We start from the raw sequence: 26189 nt of genomic DNA, 5'->3' as shown, positions 1-26189 counted from the left end.
CACCGCATGATCTCTTGATCCCTTTTATAATGCATTGCAGTATTTCTGTATTACAATATATTATGCCAGCCTAATACTAGCAGGCATCCTATAGATTTACTAAGATGGCAAACCTGGAGGCCATTAAATTCCGTCTGCCATAACAATCCTTTAGCACTCCACAGTCAGATGGGATGACAGAGCTATTTCCATACCTCTCGCTCACCACTTAGATGCTGTGGTTAAATAGTTGATTAATGGAGATGAGTGAGCGTACTCGGTAAGGACAGATACTCGAGTGAGTATCGTCCTTACCGAGTACCTGCCTGCTCGCCCGCAAAGATTCGGGTGCCGGCGGGGGAGAGCAGGGGGGAACGGAAGGGAGATCTCTCTCTCCCCCCACGCCGGCACCCAAATTTTTGCGGGCGAGCAGGCAGGTACTCTGTAAGGACGATACTCGCTTGAGTATCTGTCCTAACCGAGTACGCTCGCTCATCTCTATTTATTACGCTTCTATATGAAGTTTAAATTCTCCTTCAATATAGAAAATATACTAATTTTTCCTCATGTAGCTCATTGAAAGTTTGAATATTAGGGCTTAGTATTAACATTTCCAATTGGTTATGATGGTTTAGGGGATGGGGGTTTCATATTATTTATAATTATTTCTCTAGGGTAATGTATGCGTGCGATTTAATATACTTGGTGGTTTGTGAATGATACGAACACCCTTGTCATATAGGGTGTTTTTGTTTTACGTTTTATATCAATAACTTTGGTGATCTAGGGTAGCTAAAGGGGTTTTCTGGAAAAAAAAAAGTCATACTCCTTTCTTTAAGTGGTCCCCCTGGCTTAGCTGTCACGTACCATTCGCGGCCATGTGAGATTTTTTTTTTCTCCCAGAAAAACCATTGAAGTGGTGAATATCAATAAACCTCGAAGTTTAGGGGCAATATTAAGCTCTGCTGATCTATGGAAGCTTAGCCATATTCAGTTTGCTGCTTTGCCTAACCCCCTGTTGCTGCTAGTGGACGATGTTTATGCCAAACAGCATGAATGGACCAGGTCCATCACAGCAAGAGCTATTCTTTCAGAGTGGCTTTCAATTGTGGCTCATGGAGGGGGTTCATGCAACAGGAGATCATCCTCTGTTAAGTCTATATGCCCTAGCAGTGCATACGGACAGGGGTTGTCCTCATGTGACATCTCCTTTAATATGTGTGATGCTCAAATGGTTTTAAAGGTTAATTATGATATTAATCTTAATTTTTTTCATTTTAGTTTGTCATTTTGGGGGTTTCAGAACCAGCTATTAGTTTTACTAGTTATGATCTTAAGTTGCAATATTTTCACATTTCAACTGTTTTTTATATCAGAGGTGCATAACTTTTTCTAGTCTAAGGGTCACATTGCCATCCTGAAACACTTCCAAGGCCCACAACACTATTTCCATCAGTGACATTTATGATATATCCTAAGTATATGCCATAATAAATTAAAGTAAGCTCCCCTTCCAGGACTCCCACCTATTGGGAGCATGGTGTTCACCTTCCCCTAATCAGCACTCCAGAGAGGAGACAATGCATGTAGATGATGGATGTCAAGTAATTGCCTGGACTTTCATTAGTCCTACAAATTACAATGGAGAGAGCTGCCTGCATATGCTCCTAATATATAGGGGACTCAGACATGGCTACACAGTGCACCCTTAGCACTTGTCCTAATATATAGTGGACCCAGACATGGCTACATAGTGCACCTTTTAGTACCTTTCCTAATATATAGGAGACTCCGACATGGCTACACAGGGCACCCTTAGCACTTGTCCTAATATATGTGGACCCAGACATGGCTACACAGTGCACCCTTAGCACTTGTCCTAATATATAGGAGACTCAGACATGGCTACACGGGACACCCTTAGCACTTGTCCTAATATATGTGGACCCAGACATGGCTACACAGTGCACCCTTAGCACTTGTCCTAATATATAGGAGACTCAGACATGGCTACACGGGACACCCTTAGCACTTGTCTTAATATAAAAGAGGCCAAGACATGGCTACATAGTGCACCCTTAGTACTTGTCCTAACACATAGGGGACCCAGACATGGCTACATAGTGCACCCTTAGTACTTGTCCTAATGAATATGGGACCCAGACATGGCTACATAGTGCACCCTTAGTACTTGTCCTACTATATAGGGGACACAGACATGGCTACACAGTGCACCCTTAGTAGTTGTCCTAATATATAGTGGACACAGACATGGCTACATAGTGCACCTTTTAGTACCTTTCCTAATATATAGGAGACTCCGACATGGCTACACAGTGCACCCTTAGCACTTGTCCTAATATATGTGGACCCAGACATGGCTACACAGTGCACCCGTAGCACTTGTCCTAATATATAGTGGACCCAGACATGGCTACATAGTGCACCTTTTAGTACCTTTCCTAATATATAGGAGACTCCGACATGGCTACACAGTGCACCCTTAGCACTTGTCCTAATATATGTGGACCCAGACATGGCTACACAGTGCACCCTTAGCACTTGTCCTAATATATAGGAGACTCAGACATGGCTACACGGGACACCCTTAGCACTTGTTCTTATATAAAAGAGGCCAAGACATGGCTACATAGTGCACCCTTAGTACTTGTCCTAACACATAGGGGACCCAGACATGGCTACATAGTGCACCCTTAGTACTTCTCCTAATAAATATGGGACCCAGACATGGCTACATAGTGCACCCTTAGTACTTGTCCTAATAAATATGGGACCCAGACATGACTACATAGTGCACCCGTAGTACTTGTCCTACTATATAGGGGACCCAGACATGGCTACACAGTGCACCCTTAGTACTTCTCCTACTATATAGGGGACCCAGACATGGCTACACAGTGCACCCTTAGTAGTTGTCCTAATATATAGGGGACCCAGACATGGCTACCCAGCGCACCTTTAATACTTGTCTTCATATATAGTGGACCCAGATATGGATACATAGTGCACCCTAGGTACTTGTCCATTCCTGTTTCTCTGCAATGTGCTACTCCTCTTTATCCTGACATGTAAACCACATGTGAGCAGCCATTAATAGGTAGTTATTTATATGTTCAGATGATTGGAGCCGCACAGGATGGCATTATGTGCGGCATGTGGCCCCGAGCTGCATGTTGGGCACCCCTGTCCTATATTACCCACTTAACACCTCCTGACACAGGTCTCAAGTCTGTAATATAATTTAATAATGCTGCTTTAAAACCTTTGCAGTCTAGCAGTAGCATGTTGTTTGCCCAGCCGTCAGAGACAGCTATGGATCCTTTGGAGAAGAAAGAGGCCTTTTAAAACTGCTTCCTTCTTTTCTTTTAAATTCTACATAATGCTCACTGTGACGCGTCGCTGCCACTGTTGGACCTACTGAACACACGTGCCCCCCCACATGGCAGATCTACTTGGTCTGAGCAGAACCCGAGCATCTCTGTCAGTGACTAGGATTTTTTTCTTATACATTCCCCAGTTACAATGAGGGACATATTGTGTAGTAAATATATATACATGCATAAGTTAAAAAAAATAGTAAAATACAAATAAAGCTGGGTAAAATCTCCACACCACCCAGGCTAACCCAAACCTCCATACCTGCCCCTTTACTTGAGACTATGCATATGTATCAAAACCAAAACCGTAAATGGAACCCATACTTTTCGTGTTATATTGTAAATTTATAGAATAAAGAGCTATATAATGAAAGCATTGTTCATTTTTGTGCAGTTGCACGAAAAAGTAAGTGAACCCTTTAAAATCACCTGAAATTTGCTGTTGATTATTAAATGTGGTCAAACACAAGGTAACTACACTAATAGCAGGCAAACAGTTGTGCTATTGAGCACACTGAGTAAACAACCACAATGCAGGAAGAACTAGTAAGTGAAAGCTTGACTTTAATAAGCTTAACCCCTTAGTGACGGAGCTTTTTTGCTTTTTTCCATTTTTGTTTTTTCCTACTCCCTTTTAAAAAATCGTAGCTCCTTTATTTATCCATCGAAGTCGCTGTATGTGGGCTTGTTTTTTGCGGGACGAGTTGTATTTTTCAATGGCACTATTTATTGTACCATATAATTTACTGAAAAACTTTTAAAAAATTCTTAGCGGAGAGAAATGGAAAAAAAACGACATTCCACCATCTTTCGGTGCGTCCTGCTTCTACAGCACACAAATTGCAACAAAAACGACCTGATATTTTTATTCTATGGGTCAGTACGATTGCTACGATACCAAACTTGTATAGTTTTTTTTTTTTGCTGTAGTACTTTTATTTTTTTTTTTAAAGATATTTAATTTTTTTCTGCGGTCATTTTGTGCGCGCATTACCTTTTTTATTAGTTGAGTAAGGGCTCATTTTTGCGTAATGTCCTGAAGTTTCCTAAAGTATCAATTTGGAATACATACGACTTTTTGATCGCTTTTTATTGCGTTTTTTTCTGGGAGACAGGGTAACTAAAAAAGTGTATTTCTGGCGTTCTTTATTTTTTTTTCCAGACGACGTTCACAGGGTTAATAGCCACGAACGGCCGAGCGCAGCAATTGCCCGCGGGTGTCAGCTGTAATAAACAGCTGATGCCCGCACTGTGTGGAGGGAGATAGCGCCGCTACCTCCCTCCATACACATCCTGCAACAGCAGGACGTAGTTTTACGATAGGGCTGTCACTAAGGGGTTAAGGCCGCCTGCACATGTCCGGGTCGGATTTCGCATGCGGGATCCCGCTTGTCTGGCTGGTGACCTCTGCGTACCTGTCCGATGGTCTTTATATGTGTGCTGCGGATGTGTCGGCTGGTGCACATGCACAGTATATATAATGCCATCACCTAGTGATTATGTGGATCCCGCGACCTTTACGCAATGATGATTGTGGAAGGTTGTGGGGCGGACGACTTCTATTGACTTCAATGGAAGCAGTCCACACGGAGGCTGCTCAGAATCTCAGCATGCTGCGATTTCTCCACCGCGAGTGGAAAATCGCAATCTGTTTCCTGCTCATGGGCAGGAAATCGCGGTTTGCCATAGCATGCTATGGGTGGCATATGCTGTGGAGTCCAGAGGTGGGCGCTCACTCCAGATTTTACAATGCAAATCGGCCTGTGTGCAGACGGCTATAGATAGATCACCTTTAGCAACAATTAACCCCATCATAATTTTGCTGTAGCTCCCAATAAGATTTGCACAACTGTGAGGAAGAATTTGGACTATTTCTTCCTGCAAATGTGCTTCAGTTCTTCAATATTTCTGGGTTGCCTTGCATGCACAACCCTCCACAGGTCACGCCACAGCATTTTGATTGAATTAAGGACAGGATTCAAACTTGGCCATTCCAAAACAAGTAATCTTCTTTTTGAACCATTCTGCAACTTATTTACTTCTGCGCTTTGCTTGTTTTTCACCCAACGGCTCTTCAGCTTCAGGTCATGGACTGTTGCTTTTCCATTCTTCTGTAAAAACGTTTTGATACACCATAGAATTCATTGTTGCATCAATGATCTGAAGGCATCCAGTCCCTGAGGCAGCGCAAAACTATGATGTTCCATCCACTGTGCTTCATAGTAGAGATGAGGTTTTAGTGTTTCTTTCTCCTCTAAATATAGCGCTGTAAACTTGTACTAAAGTTCCATTCTTTCATTTGTCCATAATATGTTTTTCCCAAAGCACTGAGGAACAATCCAGGTGGGACCTTCTTACCTTTCATGTGTCTTTAGAGCACAGAACTGGCTGTGGAAACTTCACAGCATTGTGAATGGTACAAGCCATGTGGATGAGATTTCAAGAAAATCTATACAAAATGTGCAAAACATCCACAGTATAAATTAACATGCAGCATGCCAATTTATGGTGTGGATTTTGGCAGTAGAATTTGCCTCTTCAAATAAGTGTTGAAATCTAGCGTGAATCTGCCTCAAAATCTAAATGTCACAACTGTTGAACTAGATCTGCACTAAAATCCACAGCAGGTTTTCACCCGGTGAAATTTCACATTCCATGGACAAACCCTAAAGTTGGAAAAATGATATCTCATCCAAGCTCATGCTAATATAGTAACACTAGCTGATATACCGGCTTCGCCCGAGTTAATTTGGTACTGGTGTTTATCTGGTGTTCACACGGAAAAGCTTATGAAGTCATGGTTACTTTAGAGATACTGAGGAAAAACATATGTTCACCATTTTGCATAGTTCTCTGCGTTACCCAGGAAACACCACGCGGAGGTAACCATGCGACGTTTCCTTTATATAAAACTAGCTTATATACCTGGCTTCGCCCGAGTTAATTTGATATTGGTGTTTATCTGGTGTTAACACGGAAAATCTTATGAAGTCGTGGTTACTTTAGAGATACTGAGGAAAAACATATGTTCACCATTTTGGATAGTTCTCTACGTTACCCAGGAAACACCACGTGGAGGCAACCATGCGACGTTTCCTTTATATAAAATGACATCGGGAAGTGAGAGAATTAGATTCCGTACGTAAAATTTGGACGCTAATTCTTTTGCGCTTAGAATTGAATAATTGAGTTGGGACCCATTAGCTTTTCCTATTTATGATATAATCAATGCTTGTGCCAAATTTTACATTTCTATGACACCGGAAAGTGAGAAAATTACATTCCGCACATAAAATTTGGACGCTAATTCTTTTGTGCATAGAATTGAATAATGGAGTTTGGACCCATTAGCTTTTCCTATTTATGACATAACCAATGCTCGTGCCAAATTTCCTGTTTCTATGACACTGGAAAGTGAAAAAAATTACATTCCGCATGTAAAATTTGGACGCTAATTCTTTTGCGCATAGAATTGAATAATGGAGTTGGGACCCATTAGCTTTTCCTATTTAGGACATAATCAATGCTCGTGCCAAATTTCCCGTTTCTATGACACCGGAAAGTGAGAAAATTACATTCCGCACATAAAATTTGGACGCTAATTCTTTTGCGCATAGAATTGAATAATGGAGTTGGGACCCATTAGCTTTTCCTATTTATGACATAATCAATGCTCGTGCCAAATTTCCTGTTTCTATGACACTGGAAAGTGAAAAAAATTACATTCCACATGTAAAATTTCGACGCCAATTCTTTTGCGCATAGAATTGAATAATGGAGTTGGGACCCATTAGCTTTTCCTATTTAGGACATAATCAATGCTCGTGCCAAATTTCACGTTTCTATGACACCGGAAAGTGAGAAAATTAGATTCCGTATGTAAAATTTTGACGCCAATTCTTTTGCACATAGAATTGAATAATCGAGTTGGGACCCATTAACTTTTCCTATTTATGACATAATCAATGCCCGTGCCAAATTTCACGTTTCTATGACATTGAGAAGTGAGAGATTTAGATTATGTACGTTAAATTTTAATGCCAATTCTTTTGCGCTAGAATTGAATAATCGAGTTGGGACCCAATTACTTTTCCTATTTTGGAGATAATCTATGCTTCTGCCAAATTTCATGTTTCTACGACATCGGGAAGTTGGAGAACTTTTGGTGAGTCAGTCAGTCAGTCAGTCAGTGAGTCAGTGAGGGCTTTCAGCTTTATATATATAGATGTACAAAATGACTGTCATTATATCAAGCATCAGCCTGGTATGTCGTTCTGTACCAGGACCCTACAAGGTATGGTGGCCCAGAGAAGCGCACAGTGATCGATTAGGGGTCATTTTACATCAACCAAATTCTTGGCCCAATGTTGCGAGCACTAATTTACATGCCTGTCAGTTGGCGATTGTGGCTTATGGGTAAGATCGTCGTTATGATCGCTCGTTCCCATAGGTTGGCTGTACATCGCCTTATTCACACAGGGAAATGTACAGATGAACAGCGAGCATTTTTATCCCTGCAGAAAGTCAGTCAGCCTGACAAATCAACATTGGCTCATTTGTTGGCAGATTATTGGCAGTTTTGCACAGGCCAATTGTTGGGTGCATGAACATTCGTGCCTGACACTTAAGCCATGTAAAAGAACCTTTAAGGCTCACTCACACAGGTGTACTTTTCCTGTGTACTTTATACACTCTAAATCCATGTAGACTTGCATTGGGGCATTCAGATCTGTGTTTTTCACACTCATAAGAAATAGTCTTTGTATTAAGCGACTGTAATACCCAACATCCGTGTGGATGAGTGCCTAGTATGTACCATCCAGCTGAGGATCAGTTATGGTCTAGAACTGACCAAACAGAATGGAGTGGAACTTGCTACAACCCCCTGTGACCCAACCACCCATTCAGCAGGTGGCACCCTGTGTAGGAGTGTCTACGCTCTGTGGATCGGCGAGGTGGGACTGGCAGACGGGTGTACAGCAGGACTAAATGGAGATAAAGGGGAAATGTTTTCATTCTGAAAACGGCAATGAGACTAGTCGCAAATGGCCACAGGACTGGAAGTTCTAGTCACCATCTACAAAATTTTGAGTGCATTGGCAACTATTTTGGTTGTCCTCTAAAGCCTTGTGTTGTTTTTCTGTATGTATTTATATAGGTCATTGAATCCTCACTCAGCAATTGTCTCTTCTTATGCACTCACTAGAGGGCAAGATGACCAGACTCGTGTATTTTGGCCATGTAAAGCAAGCAGAGTCGCTACAAAAATCTATAATGCTTGGACAGTTCATTGGCAAAAAAGACCGGGCCGCCAAAGGACATGATGGCTGATGCTGTCAGAGCTGATACTGTCATGGATATCCCACAACTGAAAGACGCAGTGCATAACTGAAAAACATGGAGGGAGCTCGCCTTTAGGATTGCTGAGGGTCGTGAACGACTAAGCGGCTAACAACAACATGTAAAGCCTTTGCTGGCTTGGAAAGTGGCAATGTTTTTGGCTCCTTTCCGCAGCTGAAGATGGCTCCATTTAGCGTTACATAAGTGCTATATGGGTCCGTCTTCAGCTGCCAGAAAGAACTTAAAATGGCTAACAGAGCAGAAGCACTCCGAAGTGAAAGTACTAGTACCCTTTAATCATGTGGATGTTGGGTGAATATTGATCTTTAGCAGATAGCGGCTTCATGTTCCTTTGCCCTCCATCTGCTCTTGCAGTATGTACCTGCTGTTCTGCTCTCAGGTTGGTTGGGTCATCAGTAGCTGTACAGCATACCAGTCACACATTTGACACGTGTCATTTTTCGGTGTCTTGAGTCTGTAGTTGTGGTTTGCAGCAAATATCCTTCTGCGCTTATCAGCTGACACTTGTTTGTAACCTTCATCTGTTCCTTATAATGCTCTATACTTATTTTTACCTCATTTGGACTTGCATCAATGTGGTCCTTTGTTCGCAGACTATGACGTCATTGCTCATGATATTCTACACGATGGTTACTTTTCTGCTACTTTCTTGGCCAGCTTTCACCTGTTGACATGTCACTGGTATACTTTTGATTATTCCAAAGAGATACAAATTTTGGTCATTAAGATGTGTCATATCACAAAACAACTGATAACGTGATTTACATTTTCAGCACGTATGGTCTGAAAATATTTTCTTGGACATCTAAAATCTGGTCTAGTTTCCTTTTTATGTGCCAGCTTTACCGTCCAAAACATGTAAGAATTGCCAGAATTTCATTTCAGCTTCTTCCTTTCTTTGGGTCCTACTGCTGCCTCTTTCTTGATTTTTTTTTTTTTTTTTTGTTTCTGCTATCATCATCAACTACTTCATTTTGTGGCTAAAAAGTGAAAAGAAATCAAAACCATTACGTAAATAAAGTTTTTAGAACAAAGCTTATAGAAGGTAATACTTCACTTCATTTAGAAACCTCATGCAGTTATCACTTTGTTACTGAAACCGCATCACAGAAAACATGAAACAAAACCATTTCACCCTCTGTATAATCTGGGTTCTTATTGCTGTCCTTGTTTTCTTTGAAACTTTCCTTATTGCGTGTAGCGTCTTCACTATCAAAGTAACGCCAGCTGCTGATGGACCCCACTTGGTGGAGAAACCACCTTGATGCTGAAACAACATGGCTTTGGCTGTCCCCATCTAGAAAGTGCTGCCCCTTCAGGCAGAATGTTGCCATTTAGTATATAACAACAATGATGCTACTATTGACATCTACTCATTTGTGCCATGAATGCAAAAACGGAGAAAGTGTCACTTATTACGTTCCCCCAAGCCATTTAATTGTGACGTGGATAACAGTGAAGCCACATCTGATTAGTAATCAATACACAAATCCAGATCATTCATTTTTTTAATATCAGAAAGCAACCCTATGTGCTATGAAAAATGGCGCAAAAATGATTTTGACTATGGGACAAATCAGAGGGCTGTTAAATCATCACATGCTCAAAGCGGCTTAAAACGAGTAACAGATGTTCTTTAATACACTAGGACCGATTTTGTATTAGTTTCTGCTATGAATATTTTAGATATAGCGTTTAAATGTTGCACCTATATCTAAATTGATTTCTCTACCCTGGGACATTTGTTTGCTAATACCAGTTTTATTCTGGAAATTATGATAATGAAGGACTATGAACTGCCAGTTGTGAGGCTTTTTTTTTTATTTGAGGCCATTCATAGACTGATGTCACAGGTAATTTCAGAGCTGATAAGATAAGCCAGGAGCCAGGAAGGATGTGTTTCAGCAGTAGAGGACCTGATCAATGTCTCACTAACAAAGAAACCTCGGTCATCTGGAAAATGTGATTAAAGAAATGACATAAATAACGGGCCTGATGCCTGAAAAGGATTCTGTGAGTCATTGTGCTGTTCAAGCAGAATCCCGCTTTATTACCTGGAAATCAAAGTGGCAGAATGTCAAGAACACATAATGTTTCAATACAGCTTCCGTATTCATTTCCTCAACTACTGTACATGGACATCATGAATTATGTATAGGAGATTTTAAGTATTTGGTTTCCAATAACATATTCTTTTTATCCATATGTTTTTGAACCATTACATGAATTTTTATATAGCCTTCCATTTATATTTAGTTTTAGTATAATTATGAAGTAGATTCGTGGGTTTGGGAGGATAAAGTTTCTTCTTGAGGAGAGCACCTACTTGTTTATAGGCCATGCAGTGCTCTCTGGGAAATGAACTATGCAAATAGGGGATGCAAAAGTACCTTCACAGCGCCATCTATTGGAAGGTGACTGAAATCTAAATCAATGTTCAGCCTTACAACAGACCATGACACTCCTGTTGTGGTGCTCTGGAGGTACTTTTCCATCTCCTATCTGCATTATAACTTTATAAATTAGCTGACTGCAACTCTGTGTTTTATTGACTATTTAATAGTTGAATTAAAAGAGCGATAATGGGCTCAGAATGGAGATGGTGTTAAAGGGGTTGTCAAAATTAGAATAGTGCCACTCTGTCCAAAGATTACTTCTGGTATTGCAGCTCAATTGAATATACAACACAACCCATAGACATTTTTCTAATCCTGGATGATTCCTGAGCATACTGTTTTAGTGAATATTCCTAGTTCCCCAAATTTGTGTTATTAAGGCCGCCTGTCCACGGCCGCTATGGAATATTGCTAGCGATATTCTGCTGCAGAGGAGGAGGGGGGAGCACTAAAAGGTCTCCGCGATGAGCCTAGATTAATTATTGCCTCATTGTGGACAATAGTGGCATGCTACGATTTTAATCACGTAAGCGCAAAATCGCTCTGATTTTCCGTTGGTGTGCGGTAGGCTGCGCTTTCCATAGTTATCCTATGGAAAGAGTGTCATGCGAGCTACGCACGTGATTTATTGCCGCGGATCTTGCAATGACACCTCGCCCGTGAACAGCCAGCCTAACAAATAATAATTAAAATGGAAAGCTCTGCAACTTTCTAATGTTAATCAATGATCCAATCTACAGATCAGCAAATGTTTATCAGCTCGTTGCATATTTTGTGCAGCCTAAAACATACTCACTTTTACAGCACATCTCCCACTGTGAATGGGGAATGTTTTTCCAACCGTGATTTAAAGTGAATGAGGAACAAATGATCATACGAACAATCGTTCTTTCTCCCACTAGTGACTGATTGGCCTGTGTAGAGACCCAGGTAAATGAGCGCCAATTTCAGAGTTTGGTGCTTGTTAACACCAATTGATCACCAGTGTAGGAGGGTCTTAAGCTGGCATATCTTACACGTTTTAGTTTGTGTTGTTTGCACAATATAGGCCCATTTACACCAGCAATGATCAGTAAAAAAAAAAAAAAATCACTAATCGGCGATCGTTTTAGCGATAATCTGTGCGTCTAAATATGCGCCCTTCGGGCACTGCTAGGTGATCGTTAAATTCAATCCAACCTAAAAATCGTCGGTCAGCCTTATCAGCAGTTCTCCACGGGGAGTGCTGATGGCATTGTTTCCCTGTGGAGAACAAAGGATCTGAGCGCAGATAATAGACCTCAGGCTATTAACTGCATTCAGTGAAGGCTTCATTTGCACACTTAAATGGTAGCTACTTAATAGTTTATACAAAATGATCGCTCAAAGCTGTCACTCATACTGTCGTTTAAGTGATCATCGGCCCGTGTAAACCAGCCTATATATTCAAGGGATCATGTTGTTTTATTTCATTCGTCATTTATGGTTTAACCTGTCTGGGAGACAGAAAATCAAACCTACATCGGCTATGAGAAGCCAATGTTTGTGCTATTTTCTGCTACTACTCGTAGGCCGGCTTCACACAACCGGATTCTGCAGAAAATCGCACACATTAAAAGGCATGTAAAATCATTTTTTTTCTCACACATGCTCTATTTTGCTGCGGAGACCTCCATAGAAATCAGTTGAGGCTGTCCAACCCGCATCCCATACGCTATTAACATTGTGTATGGGCCGCAGGTACCCGCGTCATCGCTAAGCTGCGTGCGCTAAGTTTGCCGGGAGACACCGCAGGAACGGGGGCCAAGTAAGGATGAAGTATATCTTCCTGGACTTCCCATCTAAACTGTAATCACCATAACTTAGTTTATGGTGCTTATAGTTGATGACAGGTTCCCTTAACCCCTTGAGTGGCGGGTTTCCTACCACCCTGTCGTGCCCACCAGGGCAGGTTTTTTAAAATGGTCTAATCATTGAATTTCAACTAATTTTGCGGTTGCGTCTCAAGAGCCATAACTTTTTCATTTTTCCATTGGCATGGCCATATAAGGGCTTGTTTTTTGCGGGACAAGTTGTGATTTTTTTAAACAGGGGGGAGGAAAAAAAGAAATGGGGAAAAAAAGAAAAAAAGGGGCCATGTCATTAAGGGGTTAAATAATGTATTAACTTCCTTCTCTGGGTCATTACGACGCATGGATACCACATGTGTGATTGTATTTTTGATTTTTTACAAAGTAAAGGGAGACAAGTGTTTTTATTTTTTTTTTAAATAATTTTTTACCGTTTTTTAAAAAAAAAATGTTTTGTCCCTTTAGGGGACTTCCACAGGGACCCATCAGGACCCCTGATCACATTCCAGGGGTCCGATGGTGACAGCCCTTTACATGCTGCAGTGACAGCCCTTTACATGCTGCAGTCACATAGACTGCAGCATGTAAAGGGTTAACACAGCAGAGATCGGAGGTTTTCTCTGACCTCTGCTGTAAGAGCTAGTACCTAGCTGTCCTCTGACAGCTAACAACCAGCTCTCCCTGCCACAGAGACCATCGGCTTGCTTCTGACAAGCCGATGGTCTCTATGGCAACCTGTAAACAAAGCAGGACATTGCCGACATATCAGCAATATCTTCTGCTGGTTTTTCAAAGCCCTTGCACTGCTCTGTGTGGGTCTGTGCAGGCAGAGCACACTGTCACAGCTTGTGGCATTGTACTCTGCAGCTCCCATAGTAATACATAGCCCGGAAATCTTCCAGGCTATGTCACTATGAGCAGTGGAGCTCGTCCCGGAAAATTTCCGGGCGTGCCACTCAAGGGGTTAAAGAGGATCACTGTGTAAAATCAGCAGAGCTGGTTGCATAGGTCTTTAGCCCTGGCCCTCCTGACTCTACATCCCATTTTTTCATACTCCCCTTCATTTAAAGGGGTTGTCCCGAGGCAGCAAGTGGGTCTATACACTTCTGCATGGCCATAATAATGCACTTTGTAATGTACATTGTGCATTAATTATGAGCCATACAGAAGTTATAAAAAGTTTTATACTTACCTGCTCCGTTACTGGCGTCCTCGTCTCCATGGTGCCGACTAATTTTCGCCCTCCGATGGCCAAATTAGCCGCGCTTGCGCAGTCCGGGTCTTCTTCTTTTCTGAATGGGGCTCCGTGTAGCTCCGCCCCGTCACGTGCCGATTCCAGCCAATCAGGAGGCTGGAATCGGCAATGGACCGCACAGAAGCCCTGCGGTCCATGAAGACAGAGGATCCCGGCGGCCATCTTCAGCAGGTGAGTATGAAGTCGCCGGACCGCCGGGATTCAGGTAAGCGCTGTGCGGGTGTTTTTTTTAACCCCTGCATCGGGGTTGTCTCGCGCCGAACGGGGGGGGGGGTTTAAAAAAAAAAAAAACCCCGTTTCGGCGCGGGACAACCCCTTTAACCAGATGGGTTCTACTTGGGTCCGCTTGTTAAGTGGGGGGTTCCCACCGCTCACTGTTAATGGCTGACGTTGGACTGTCAGTCAAGTTAATGGTTTGTTGATCGGAACTCATTGCAATGGGTCTATTATTGGCCTGCGTAAACAGACCTTTAAATGCTGCAGTCTACATTGATCATAGTATTTAAGGCATTAAATCACCAGTACTATAGCTTTTTGCCATGCCGCCAGATTGCAGTTATTCTTCAGAATAGCCCACCCGCATAATTACTAAGGCTTTGAAATCTACTTGTTGGAAATGCTCTCTGCTTAGGATGTATGCATCCTGAAGCGATAAAAGGGTTTTCCAGGACTTTTGTTTTTATTGATGTCCTTTCCTCAGGATAGATAATCAGTAGAAGATCTGCGGGGTCCGCCATGCAGCTATTTTTCATTTAGCTGAGCTTGCAGTCCCCTTCCGGACACTGCATAGCGGCTCAGAAAAACAGCTGATCAGTTGATGCTGCTGGCCGTTAGGCCATATACGATATTGATGAACTTCAAAAACACTGCGGACATTTTTGTGGGGAATTCTGCTTAAAAAAAAAAAGTCAAAGTCCTCAGCTTTTTGCCGCAGTTTTTGGCACAGATCTACATGTGGATTTTTGGCAAAATTTGTATGCGGAATGCCAACGTGGAAATGAGTGTTTGTGTCAAGAAGTAACATGTCATTGCGTATCATATCTCTGTACTGTTCTATGACTTTCTGCCATTGTCAAAAGAAGAAATAAAAAGTTGTAAAAATCAGCAAAAATGCTACAAGGGATATGACATATTGCAGATTTAGAAAAACTGACATTTTGCAGAAACTAATCCATGCAACAAATGTCAGCCTATGTACTGCGAAACAATCCACTAACCACTGAAAAAGGGGCTGCTGGGGTTTGCATATTCCAAGCGCTCCATATGGAGGTAGGTCTAAAACTTTGCGTTCTCTCAGATTATTTGCAAATCTTCTTTTGTATTATGTTTGAGTTTACCATGTGGGAAATCCTGTTGCAGAGGTTTGATACAATAAATATACATAGATAATTCCATTTGGTCCAACTTGATAGCATTTCAAAGACCTCTTCCTTCATTTCCTTTATTATTATGTAGAGATATCTCTGAAATTTCCCAGTCAGACAGTCCTTTACACTTTTAAACATCATCACTTACCATATTAGTAGTCTAAGCACTCAAACAAATAGTAAGCTTGAGGGTACTTTAATCTAAAGTACAATATCAGCAAATGGTGTACTATCTTCAGTATGTTTAGTGTTGCGCCCCTGGCAGGAGCCTTTCTTGAGTTAAATAATGTGAAGAGGAATTAAAGGCAGTGAACTGAAAGCTTCCAGTCTGGATTCTTGTGTCACTTAAGCTCCTCACCAAAATTATCCAGTTCAAACTGCTGACAAGCACGTATATGATAATCCAGCATGCCTGCCATAACAATACACGGTTAATTGTGTTATCTCGTAAGGTGTAATAAGGGGAAATATGCAGGTTATGCCAGTCTTTTAGGTATATTTGACTGCAGTGAAAATATTTACGTAAATGATTTCGCAAGATTGTTTTTCATAGGAATGTGGTAATGAGAGACCGTATAACAACGGGTAGGCTTTGCCAAAATAGTGGTTAGTCAAGGGGTGATAACATGCAGTATGCAAAGTAGAATTTTGTGGTGAAAGCAGCACCACGTAGACGCCAATTTGCTGTTGCTTTCAATTTTGCCTGGTATCTGTTTTAAGTGAATCTCACTCCTTCACTTTTTGGTAACAACATATTGTATATAGAGGAGAGCTCCCAATAGTACGGAGTGCTTGACCTTTAGCCTCTCCAATTCAGTGTCAGACCTCGTCTGACATTGGGATTTCCTTGCATAGCTCCCAAGCTGGGCAAAGTCCAACACTATGCAGAACAGAGCTCCGATGTTGTATCACTCTCCTACATATACGGTATTATACACCTGTATATTATACATAAATAATAAAACACCAATGCTCGGCATAGTTAGTGGGTCACGATGAAGAGGATACCGAAGAACATGCTGGCTGGACGCAAGGCGGATACAAACAAGCACATGGAAGAACTGAAAGAAGCAATCAAGGATAGGAAAGCATGGAGAATGATGATCCATAAAATGACCGAAAGTTGTCCTCGACTGAATGAATAATCATTATTACCATCAATATGTAATAATATACATGCATATTGTGGCAAGTTGGGGTCACTCACCTGCGGATTGCTGACCTCTCAGACAGGAAAATGGTGCACCACATGTGTAGAAATGCTTCATGAGATGTGGATTCTCTTTAAGAATGGCGCCTGCCAGCATTTATTTCACAGCAAACAGTATACACAATCACAGTCCATGTGCAATCCTGGGTTCACCACCCACTGGGTCACCGTCATTACCCCGCCTGGGGTGTCTAGAGGGCGTCTTCCTCTATCAGACGTGCAACTGACCTAAAACTTGTCTGCACGGATCGGGCTCCCAGTTCCTGACATGGCATCTCCACGGCTTCCACTGGTCCACACCCTTCAACCCTTCCAGCTCACCTTAGCTGTAACTTCCCCCTTGCTTCTGGCAGGAACTGGCTTAAATGCAACCATTTCCTGCTATACCAATCAGGTGTTAACCCTATCTCTTACTTTCCCGGTATCAGACTGTCTGACTAGCACACTCTGCAGGTCATTCTGATACTGCACCACTACAATATGTAATATATATATAACTCACATTTCATTTTTTTTAAATTGACAGGTCATTTTTATGTGTTTCTGTTGAGTTATTCCAAGGAATCCACAAAGCGCTTTCCCACCCAAAATAAATGAGAGCTGGGTAGTGTGTGGGCGGCAGGGAAATTGAATTGGAAAGGGTTAATACTAGTAATGAATACCATCATCATGCAGATATAGTAGAGCTGCTCTGTAATAACACAAGTTACAGAAATCATTGTAAAAGGTTATACCACATTCAGTTGGATTAAAGAAGTTTTCCAGTGAAATAGTATTGATGACCTATCGTCAGGATAGGTCATCAATAGTTGATCGTCCGGAGTCTGCCGCTCGGAATAAGGGGATGCTCCCTATAAGGAGGTCGGCATAGGGGCTTCTGCTCCAACCTCTGTATTTGGAGTGGAAGTCTCTACGCCAACCTCCCATGTAGTGGCCAGCGCTTGTAACTGCAGCCACAGCTTGCGTTGATTTCAATTTCAGAGGTTGGCACAAAGGCTTCTGATCCGACCTCTGTGTTATTGCGGTGCTGACAGCATTCGCCTGATCAGCTGATTGATCGGGGTCCCAAGCGGCAGACTGCAGCCGATCAACTATTGATGACCTATCCTGATGATAGGTCATCAATAGTATTTCACTGGAAAACCACTTAAATCTGCATTGACAAACTTTTATGTCCGCTACATCAGTACCATCCAGCACACAAGTAACAGTGATGTCTGTTATTTTCTGTTAATAAGACTCTTCTTTATTTCTGTACTTAAAAAAAAAAAATCACAAGATTCATCATACCTTTATGTTTGGTTTTATGTATGTCATAAATGGTCTCTTTCAACTTTCAAAAAAGTTATTACTCAGTGCATTTACATTCCAGTACTGCGCAGCCCCACGTATCAGCATGAAAACCTGCAGATGAGGGTTTTTTTTTTTTTGCTAATACGGCATTTTGACTTCCTGGATGCTAATGACCCCCCTTCTTTGAGGCAGCTGAGAGCCATTGAATATTAGTATTCCATAGACAGCTAATCACTTCAGTGACCAACATATAATACCATATTTCTAGAAACGTGTGGCTGGCTGCATCTTCCCCCAAGTTTTTGATAAAACGGACCTATTGTGCTTGGCTGATTTTGAGAAGTTGTCATGGAGAGACAACTATGACATAATACCTGTAGAGAGATTACATCCATTTAATGATTTCATCCCAAAGCCTCTATCTTTACTGTTTGTATATGTGAAGCTACATTTTAGGCTGGGTTCACACAGGGCGGATTTGCCGCGGAAATTCTGCGTGGAATTTCGCCGCGGCAAATCCGCCTGTGGCCGCTAGTCTTGGGTTTATTTAGCCAGCCATGTGGACGAGATTTCTCAGAAATCTCGTCCACACGGGATGACCAATCCGCTGTGGTAAGTCAGGCAGGAATCGCGGCTGCGGCGACCACAGCCGCGGCTTTACAATATGCAGCATGTCTATTTATTTTTTCTTTCTGCTGCAGCCGCGCTCTCCTCTATGGGAGTGCCGGTCCAGCGGAAGAGCGAGCGGCCGGGCCGCTTCAAAGCCGCCGCGGAATTTCCGGCAGGAATCCGCCCTGTGTTTCAGGTTTGTCTTTGGACCAGTAACTTAGCTCTGGCTCTGTAACTGTAGCAGCCACCTCGTAGTGATGCTTCGACCCGGCCGGTGGTTGAGGTCATAGTAGACTCGTCTTTACTGTGGAACTGTGGAAAGATATTCTAGTGTTCCTAGAATCTATAGCCCCATCTATAAAGGGGGTCCATGATGTCCTCGTCGGTTATGTATAGTTTTTGCCTTGGAGTCCAGAACATGCAAACTACAGCATGCTGTGCCTCGAATCTACGTGGGTGGACAGTAGAACGGTAACGTTTGACAATTAATGTATAGAAAGATCCCCTTTTCACTCCATATTGATAGCAGTAGTTTCACTTCAGTAAATCATTACCACTTTAATGCTTTTGAATACTCAATTAAGTTTTTCGGTCATTACCGATCTCTCTGCTTGAAATAAAATCCTACCTTTTCTACAAGAATGCAGTTGCCTTCACGTGTGGATTTCTTTGTCACATCGTCCATTTCAAATGGTTAGCATATTGTAGAGCGAGTCTACTTTCCGCCGCATGTTTCACCTCTTGTACCCCGACCATCTCACTTTTAGGCTTCCCATTGAATGTAAATGTACAAGAACTTCCTGTAACTGCAGGTATTTGGTGAATGTGACAATTCTTTTATATTGTACAGATTGCCGCACGCCTTCTAAAACAAGCCACGAGTCTGTATTACTGATTGTCGCTCTTTTCTCTCCCGAACTCAGTGTCTTTTTATTTCCACCCACCCATGTAGAGCACTTTAAGTAATTCCAAACCGTTTTGTTCAGGAGCGTGCTTGAACAGCTGCAGTGAACGTATGCAAAAATAACAGTGCGAAAACAAGTTATGATTAGCAAGACATTATTTTCACAGTGGAAATAATAGAACAATCAAGTTTTAAGGCTAGATAAATATGCATGAGTGTGGCTGTTGACATTATACAATGCTCAGTCATTTACGAGAGTCTACCATTAGGCTTTCATCTGCTCATTATAGGACATTCAAAATACTTCCCATGTTTTTTGCAGATTTGATAATTAGAGATTTTCCTTGTCACCTTTGACATTATGTTATCTCGAATAAAAAATATATCGGCTCATGACATAACCTTTTTTTCTCTATATTTGATGGGGAAAATTAGGGGACTTTACAATAAATATACCATGGATGGAAGCTACATAAGTAAGATGACACAGCCGCTGATTCTTTGTCCCTATAGCGGGCAGATTTCATTCGCACTTCTGCATCGGTCAATAATCGTGTGTTGTATGCAGAGACTTAGATCATCCCATATATGATGTAGGAGATGTCATGTACGATTCTCATCCAGAGAGGATTACAGAGCAAAGTGCCGGCAGCAGAGATGTTCCTGGCCCACCACCAGACCATTCTGCCACCACTGTTTCCCCGATAATAAGACCTACACCGTTTTTTTGTGTGTGGGCGGGGAGGGGGTCTTGAAATATAAGTCCTCCCCCAAAAATAAGCCCTAGCTAAACTACATGAAGAAGGAAAAAAAAACAAAACACAGCAACTCTCACTTAGCTTTGGCAGGCTGCGGTATCCTCAGCGTTGACCTAGCATTCTCTTCCTGGTGTTGGGGCTTTGAATACCCCGCCTCCAGCAAGTGAGTGCTGCGATTGGACCTAAATTGGCTAAGCCAGCACAGCTTGTGATCCAATCACAGCACTCACTTGCTGGAGACTGGGTATTCAGAGCCCCGACTCCAGGAAGAGAGTGCTATGTCAACGTCGAGGACATGGCAGCCTGCTGCAGCGCCGGAGACGAGCACAAGGGACTTTGACGCCGTCGGCTAGGTTATTATAAGACACTGTGCCTCCTTTGGGGCAAAAATTTATATAAGACAGTGTCTTCTTTCTGGGGAAACATGGTATTAGCATGCAACATGGGAAATTTGAAGTCTTTTTTTGGAGGTATGATGACTTCAGGCTTTATAAGGCATATTGGAAAGAGTTATACTGTATTGTTCTGTAGCTGTAAGTGGTTAAACTTGCCCAGAGCTGCTGACAGATTCCCTTTAAATTGCAGTTTCCTGCTGTCATCCTGTAAGTGTTTCCAATTGTTTTCAATGGGAAACATCGCACTCGCGTGCACGTATAACGCGATGCTTTGCCAGCCCCATTCAGAACAATGGGCGGTGCGATGCAAGTACACGCCCAAAGGTAGGTCATGCCATGCCATTCACTTGTGTATGACTCCCATTAAAAAGAATCGGGGTCATATTTGTGCATCTTGTAACGCACAAATGTGTGACTTTCTTGGCCATCTGAAACCAGCCTAAGGAGAGCCTAATCATTAGCAATACTGTATTTGTGCAGCGCACATAGACTTAGCACTGAGTATTCACTGTCCTAGGGTTCCCATACACCTTTAAATGCTGTCAAGTTGGTTACTAGTTTTCCATAGACTTTCAATGGCTGGCTGATAGTTTACTAGAACATTAGTTAAGTAAGTTGCACTCTGATTGACGTAGCTATACGTTATGTCTGCAATAGTTTCGACTTTTGATGGTTGTCAGAATGTAGCTTGACAGAAGCTCACACGAGCGAGCGGTAAGGCCTCATGCACATGGGCGGATTTGGTTTGCGGCACCGGCGCGAGAGATCCGCAAATTAAGTTGCCCATAGAGAGACATGGGCACTCGCAGAGCAGCTGGAAGCATGCGAATGTGCTTTTTTTTTTTGCAGCATGTCCTACTTTCCTGCGGATTCCGCAGGGACCGCTTTCATTGAAGTCAATGGAAGCCGTCCAGTCCGCGGCACAGCTGTAGCTGTCACTGCAGACGTGCCTATTTCTTAGGCTATTTCTTGCAATACAATTAAAAATCTGCTGCATTTCATGATATCAGATAAACTGTGTATAATTGATCTAGTTTGTTTTACCAATTTCTCTAAAAATAAGGATAAAAAAAATAAAGAACAGGCCTCCTATGTTCCTAGTATATGGTCACTTTTTGCTTTGGGTATTTACTGCATCGTTGAGGTTCTATAGGTTCTACCCCTTATTACATGGTGCTGTTTGTTACTACTTCGCTGTGATTGGGGTATAAAGTACCACTTGCACTAGCTGCAGAATGTCCGCCGATTCTGCCCGGATTTAGGCACAGAATCGGCACCTACCCCCTGACATAATTCTGAACGTTCAAACATTTCTTCTCATGGAGATGTTCTTTCTATCCTTCTCATGTATAACAGGTGCAGGGGAATTTTCTCTCTGTTTACAGCGTACGTCTCGTTTAATGAATAAGCCTTTCATCAAATTAAGAAGGTTTTGTTAATAAATTGGATTGAAAAATCAGTTTTCCTCAGAAACAAACTAATGTTATTCAGAGACGTCTTGAAGATAACAAATACCCTCAGCCTAATACAGAAGTAATTTTTTATCCAGTCAGCATCTCCAGCCATTAGATATTGCAGTGTTCTTCAATCTCTTAGCTATCTAATCGTTTTACAAATGTGATTTTTATAGCTCAAGGCGCAAGCTACTCTATTGTGCTTTCATGTGTAGAAGTGAAAGTAATCTTGTTTCTTAAAGGGGTTGTCTCGCGAAAGCAAGTGGGGTTCAGCACTTCTGTATGGCCATATTAATGCACTTTGTAATGTACCTCGTGCATTAAATATGAGCCATACAGAAGTTATTCACTTACCTTCCCTGCGCTGGCGTCCCCGTCTCCATGGCTCCGTCTAACTTCAGCGTCTAATCGCCCGATTAGACGCGCTTGCGCAGAAGGGTCTTCTGCCTTCGGGTCTGCCCGGCAGCAGCGGCGTTCTGGCTCCGCCCCCTTCTACACGTCATCGCGTAGCTCCGCCCCATGACACGTGCCGATTCCAGCCTCCTGATTGGCTGGAATCGGCACACGTGACGGGGCGGAGCTACGCAATGACGCATAGAAGGGGCAAAGCCAGAGCGCCGCTGCTGCCGAACCGAGCCGAAGGCAGAAGACCCTTCTGCGCAAGCGCGTCTAATCGGGCGATTAGACGCTGAAGTTAGACAGAGCCATGTTGACGGGGATGCCAGCGCAGGGAAGGTAAGTGAATAACTTCTGTATGGCTCATATTTAAAGGAGATGTCCCGCGCCGAAACGGGTTTTTTTTTTTTTAACCCCCCCCCCCGTTCGGCGCGAGACAACCCCGATGCAGGGGTTAAAAAAACCACCCGCACAGCGCTTACCTGAATCCCGGCGGTCCGGTGACTTCAATACTTACCGCTGAAGATGGCCGCCGGGATCTTCTACCTTCGTGGACCGCAGCTCTTCTGTGCGGTCCACTGCCGATTCCAGCCTCCTGATTGGCTGGAATCGGCACGTGACGGGGCGGAGCTACACGGAGCCCCTCTCTGGCACGAGCGGCTCCATAGAAGAAAGCTGAAGACCCGGACTGCGCAAGCGCGGCTAATTTGGCCATCGGAGGCCAAAAATTAGTCGGCACCATGGAGACGAGGACGCCAGCAACGGAGCAGGTAAGTATAAAACTTCTTATAACTTCTGTATGGCTCATAATTAATGCACAATGTACATTACAAAGTGCATTATTATGGCCATACAGAAGTGTATAGACCCACTTGCTGCCTCGGGACATCTCCTTTAATGCACGATGTATATTACAAAGTGCATTAATATGGCCATACAGAAGTGTATAACCCCACTTGCTTTCGCGAGACAACCCCTTTAACATGGATTTACCAGGAAGAGTTCTGCCTATTAGGGGCAAGGAGACCTTGATACCACCGCCATGATCAGAGCCAGAAAATTAAATATACTATTATAAATAATGTGTCTAAGATCAATTCAATATGTGTTTAATGCGTATGTAAGATTGTTCTCCTTGAAGAGCCTGCTGGAATAAGTGTCACAGTCCCTTCAGTAAGCTAACCAGTGGGGGCAATGGGTGGTGAAATCCCACTGATCAAATACTAATAGCCTATCAACGTTAGGCCATCAATTTCTACAACACATGTAACCACCTTTAAGTTTGCAGCAAGGAATGAAGAACATGTCAGCTGTAACTTTCGGTTGTAGTTTCATTAGTTGCCATCATTTATGTTTTTGTTGGATACGTATGGAAACTAAGGAAAAAAACCTATAAAACCATGCATATGTATAGGAAAGACCCCATTATGGGTGCCCAGTTGTAGCAGCATTACGGTAATAAAGCAAAACATTGCTGTAATAGGACTAAATCTTGTACTATCTCAAGTGTATTGGGTCACTCACCTAATTATCTCATTCTAATTGTAGGAGACCAAACTTTAAGAATATGGGATGTGAAAACGCCTGTATCTAAAATAGTCATCCCCGCTCACCAAGCAGAGATTTTAAGTTGTGATTGGTGCAAATATGACCAGGTAAGACACATTCAATGTTCCAGAACCCTATAATGTTTTATATGCTTAACGGAGTTTTCTAGGCTGTTTTTATTCATGACACATCCTCAGGATAGGTCATCAATAGTTGATCAGCTCTAGGCGCACGCTCGGGAGCCTGGCTGACCGGCCGTTCAGGCATTGGCTATCGGTGCCAAAACACAGTGTATGCCTCGCAAGTGGATAGCTCCGATCTCTGTGTAGAGGCTGGAGCTAGTAATTGCAGGCACAATTCCCATTATAATGTAGTAAAATGGTTAAAAGTGAAAGTGTTGTCTCTTTAAAAAGCAATGAGGGAAGAATTGTAGAGGGTGATTGTATTATTCTACAATATTATGATGATTTCAGATACTTTTGTGCCAAATCATTACTTGGCACAACCCCTTTCATCTTCCACGCACCATCGTACATCTCAGATTTCAGTGCCTGCTTGATCTGCTGTATAACCCTTGTCTGTGCTGCGAGATTCTTGTGATCAGCTCATCATCATGGGACTTTCATGTTACAAAAGGTGCATGTTTTCTATCTCTAAGCTTCAAGAGACCTTTTTGAAGGATCCATGCATATTGCATTTTTCCAATTGGTGAGTTACAATTTAATAGATCCTTTTCTCCAAGTTTGGAGTCTTTTAACTTCCATCCTTTTTATTAGGTTTTCCATTCCAGTCAATGTAGGAAGAGTAAATAAATGGCACATAGCTTTTACTGCACCAACCACAGATGAGTGCATAATGCTGGCGCTGCAAACTAAATGAACCATTTCCCCAAATGCTTATTTTAGCAGTTAAAAGAAACACAGCCTTATTGATAAAGTAAGTGATTTTCGCTCTGACCTTTACATTGCTGTCTGGAGGGAAATTTTGTCATTAAAACTTGATTTGAATGAAGTTTTGGTAAAATGTTAGGTAGAAAAACAATATTTGCTCTAATAGTTAAGAAGCACTTTGTAATAAGACTTTGATATTTAACAAAAAGGAAAAGGCAGATCTAAGTGTTCATTTTTAGGTCTGCAGACCCGGAGTAATATTAATCATTTCTAGATCAGGGTCAATGCGTGCAACAAAATTAAACAGGCTTTATGGGGCTTTAATATTGATGACCTAAATTTAGGACAGGCCATCAGATTGGTGAAAGTTTTCATCCGAGCACCTCCACCGATCAGTTTTTCGAAGAGGCTGACTTAGGCTGCCTGTCCATGAGCGTTGCGATATCCCGCGGCAGATCTCTGCCGTAGGAGCCACTGCCCCGGAGCAGGAGCCAGCTGACGGATCTCCGTGGTGAGCCTATCTGACAGATAGGCTCACCGCGGAGAATCGCGGTAATTCGCAGCATGCTACGGATTGCTAGCCGCGAGCGGAGAATCGCTATGGTTCTCTGCTTGTGGACGGGAGCTGCGCTTTCCATAGCAATGCTATGGATATCATCCACTGCGTTGCCTGCGGTCGGATTATCGCCATGGGGAAAGCAGTGAAAATTAGGAGTTCTGCAGTCTCTTCATTGCATACCATGGACACCGCCATAAATTGTGCAGAGGCTGTATCTGGTTTTGCAGCTCAATCCCATTGAATGGGCCTGGCCTACAGAAAAGGGTATGTGACCCATGAACGTAACGGCTAGGCCTGAAGAAGAGGCTGATTTGTAAGAGTCCTGGGACTTGGAGCCCTCACTGATCCAAAGAACAGGTGATCAACATTTAAGTCTGAGAAATCCTAGAATGATGGACAAGTTATGATCAAGGATGTAACTAGCCTTTTTTGTATCAAGGGCATCACTTCTTGTCAAGATTTTTTTTGTTGTTTTGTTTTTATTTTATTTTAAAGTTAGTTGTAAAAATGTTTCCATTCCCTAATGTTCACAAGTTTGGAGCTTGCTTAGCAGTGTCTGAGTTTCTCTTTAAACTTTTCAGGTCCAAT

The 26189-nt window shown here is 42.4% G+C and overlaps 1 protein-coding gene across 1 annotated transcript in view; it reads left to right on the top strand.

Annotated features, from left to right (window-relative positions):
* The window catches only part of PEX7 (peroxisomal biogenesis factor 7), a 145681-nt gene that overhangs the window by 41762 nt on the left and 77730 nt on the right, over positions 1 to 26189 (top strand). The window contains exon 6 of the mRNA XM_066606118.1: positions 24153 to 24259. Coding sequence (XP_066462215.1) covers positions 24153 to 24259 — 107 coding nt within the window. The remainder of the gene's footprint in view (positions 1 to 24152; positions 24260 to 26189) is intronic.

This window comes from Eleutherodactylus coqui, chromosome 1 (assembly GCF_035609145.1).
Source record: "Eleutherodactylus coqui strain aEleCoq1 chromosome 1, aEleCoq1.hap1, whole genome shotgun sequence".
Taxonomy (NCBI): domain Eukaryota; kingdom Metazoa; phylum Chordata; class Amphibia; order Anura; family Eleutherodactylidae; genus Eleutherodactylus; species Eleutherodactylus coqui.
The sequence above is the reverse complement of the archived record's forward strand: the minus strand, read 5'-3'. Positions and strand labels throughout refer to the sequence as shown.